Source organism: Sturnus vulgaris, chromosome 2 (assembly GCF_052056855.1).
Source record: "Sturnus vulgaris isolate bStuVul1 chromosome 2, bStuVul1.hap1, whole genome shotgun sequence".
NCBI classification, from domain to species: Eukaryota; Metazoa; Chordata; class Aves; order Passeriformes; family Sturnidae; genus Sturnus; species Sturnus vulgaris.
Genome location: NC_142244.1, coordinates 32,006,457 through 32,008,427, shown reverse-complemented (window position 1 = coordinate 32,008,427; position 1,971 = coordinate 32,006,457). Strand labels below are relative to the sequence as shown.

The following is a 1,971-nucleotide window of genomic DNA, read 5'->3' as shown; positions in this document are numbered from 1 at the left end:
TCAAAAGTTGATGCTTCAATACCACCTCTGTGAGTTGGATATCTCCCATTAAAAGTCCTTGGTCATTTTAAGTGCTTCCAAGGAGACCAAGAATATAAATTGCCACTAGCAGGTAAACTTCCACACCCCGTGTCAAAATATATTTTGGTGTGTTCGAATTACTGTGGCTGATCTGGCTTTTGGAGAGTTTCAGTCACTTTTCATGCTGTCACCTGAGGTGTTGCACAAGACTTCTGAGCAGGCTATAAATGCAGGCAGGTGAGATGCCCTTCACAAACAGCAGCCCTGCACTTCAGGAATTGCCCCCAGCTCTCCCCAGCCCTGCAGCTGACATCAAGGTAAGAGGCACACTTTGCACAGGAGACCTGGAAGGGTTTCTGGGACAGCTGCTGTGAAATGCAGGGGAAGGGAAGGGAAGGGAAGGGAAGGGAAGGGAAGGGAAGGGAAGGGAAGGGAAGGGAAGGGAAGGGAAGGGAAGGGAAGGGAAGGGAAGGGAAGGGAAGGGAAGGGAAGGGAAGGGAAGGGAAGGGAAGGGAAAGGGAAGGGAAGGGAAGGGAAGGGAAGGGAAGGGAAGGGAAGGGAAGGGAAGGGAAGGGAAGGGAAGGGAAGGAGGCTTCAGTGTTGGGCTGAGAGCTGCAGCACAGACGTGAGGCTCTGCTGTCTGCGTGTGCAGAGACTGAACCCATCCTTCAGGGCATGAGGAGGTGGCTGCTGCAGGACAAACCAACCCAAAAAGGGAGAGGGTGGAGGGGGTCAGTGATACACAATAGTGAAGGTTGGACATGAGAGTATTTTACAACTTGATCTTGGGTATGCACCTAAACCAACACACACAACTAATTTGAACTGGGTAGTTGTGGGCATACATCTCATTTTATTGAATTTTCCCTCAAAACTGAAATTTCTATGTCATGTCCTCAGTCCTTTCCAGCTGCTGCTTTGTTTATTCTGTGTTAAAAATGTGTTGATCTTCCCTTCTTTCTATTTTCCTCCACCACTTTCTGCATCATTTTTTGTCTGATGTGTACAGGCTTCATACAAGCAGTGCTTGTTTTCTGTCTTCCTTTTGTGCAGGCTGTCATCCAGCTCCTCTAGCAAGCAATCCAAAGATTCAGAAGTCCTACTGAGATGGGAAAAATCATCATTTATGAGCATGTCAACTTCCAGGGTTTGTCCAAAGAATTCACCACTGACACTCCCAACCTAACAGCTGTGAGTTGGAATGATGTTGTGTCCTCAGTGAAAGTAATCGGCCAGCCTTGGGTGGCTTATGAGCACATCGAGTATAAGGGTCAGTTTCTGGTATTTGAGGAGGGAGAATATGACAATGTTGGTAAAGAGATGAATGACAAGATCAGTTCTCTGCAGCTGATCACAGAAGATCTGCACAATCCCCAGATCACTCTCTATCAGCATGTTGAATATCAAGGGAGGAGCAGAATAGTAAGAGAAGCAACCAATCTGGCTGGGGGAGAAGATGATAACATCGTGTCTTCTCACAAAGTCCAGAGAGGTGTCTGGCTGCTGTGTGAAAACAGCGATGGAAGTGGACCTCGACACCTTGCCCGGGAACATGAGGACGTTCCCAATTACAAGGCAATCGACTTCAATGACAAGCTTTCCTTCCTGCGTCCCCTGCGCCCTGGCCGTGACTCTTAGACTGCAGATCCTGCGACCCTTCCTGCGGGAAGATGCAGCCCCAGCAAGAAATCTGAGACCTTGATCTCTGACTCTGCTTGAGTCCCTTCCTTTGTGATTTGCTTTACAAAGCCTTTGTGGTACCTTGGCCTCTGCCATTGTCTGTAACCTCTTTTGGCTTGGTGCCAATAAAAACTCTCTTGCAAGCAACAAAATGTCTGTTTTATGCACTGTTTAGTGTAGATAAATATTGCCCTTCCATGGAACGATGTCTCTGTGTGCGCAGAAAATGAGTTGAGTCTTTTTTCATGGAGGACTCTTGAAAGGATTTAT

The 1,971-nt window shown here is 47.5% G+C and overlaps 1 protein-coding gene across 1 annotated transcript; it reads left to right on the top strand.

Annotated features, from left to right (window-relative positions):
• The first annotated feature begins 1,128 nt into the window (after positions 1–1,128).
• Positions 1,129–1,659, top strand: LOC148224704 (epidermal differentiation-specific protein-like). Its single transcript, XM_088155894.1, has one exon. It carries the CDS (start codon positions 1,129–1,131, stop codon positions 1,657–1,659), a length of 531 nt encoding a protein of 176 aa, XP_088012020.1.
• Positions 1,660–1,971: the final 312 nt, after the last annotated feature.

Excerpts from the sequence above, each read along its gene's own strand:
- LOC148224704 (XM_088155894.1), top strand. The coding sequence starts at position 1,129 with ATGGGAAAAATCATCATTTATGAGCATGTCAACTTCCAGGGTTTGTCC.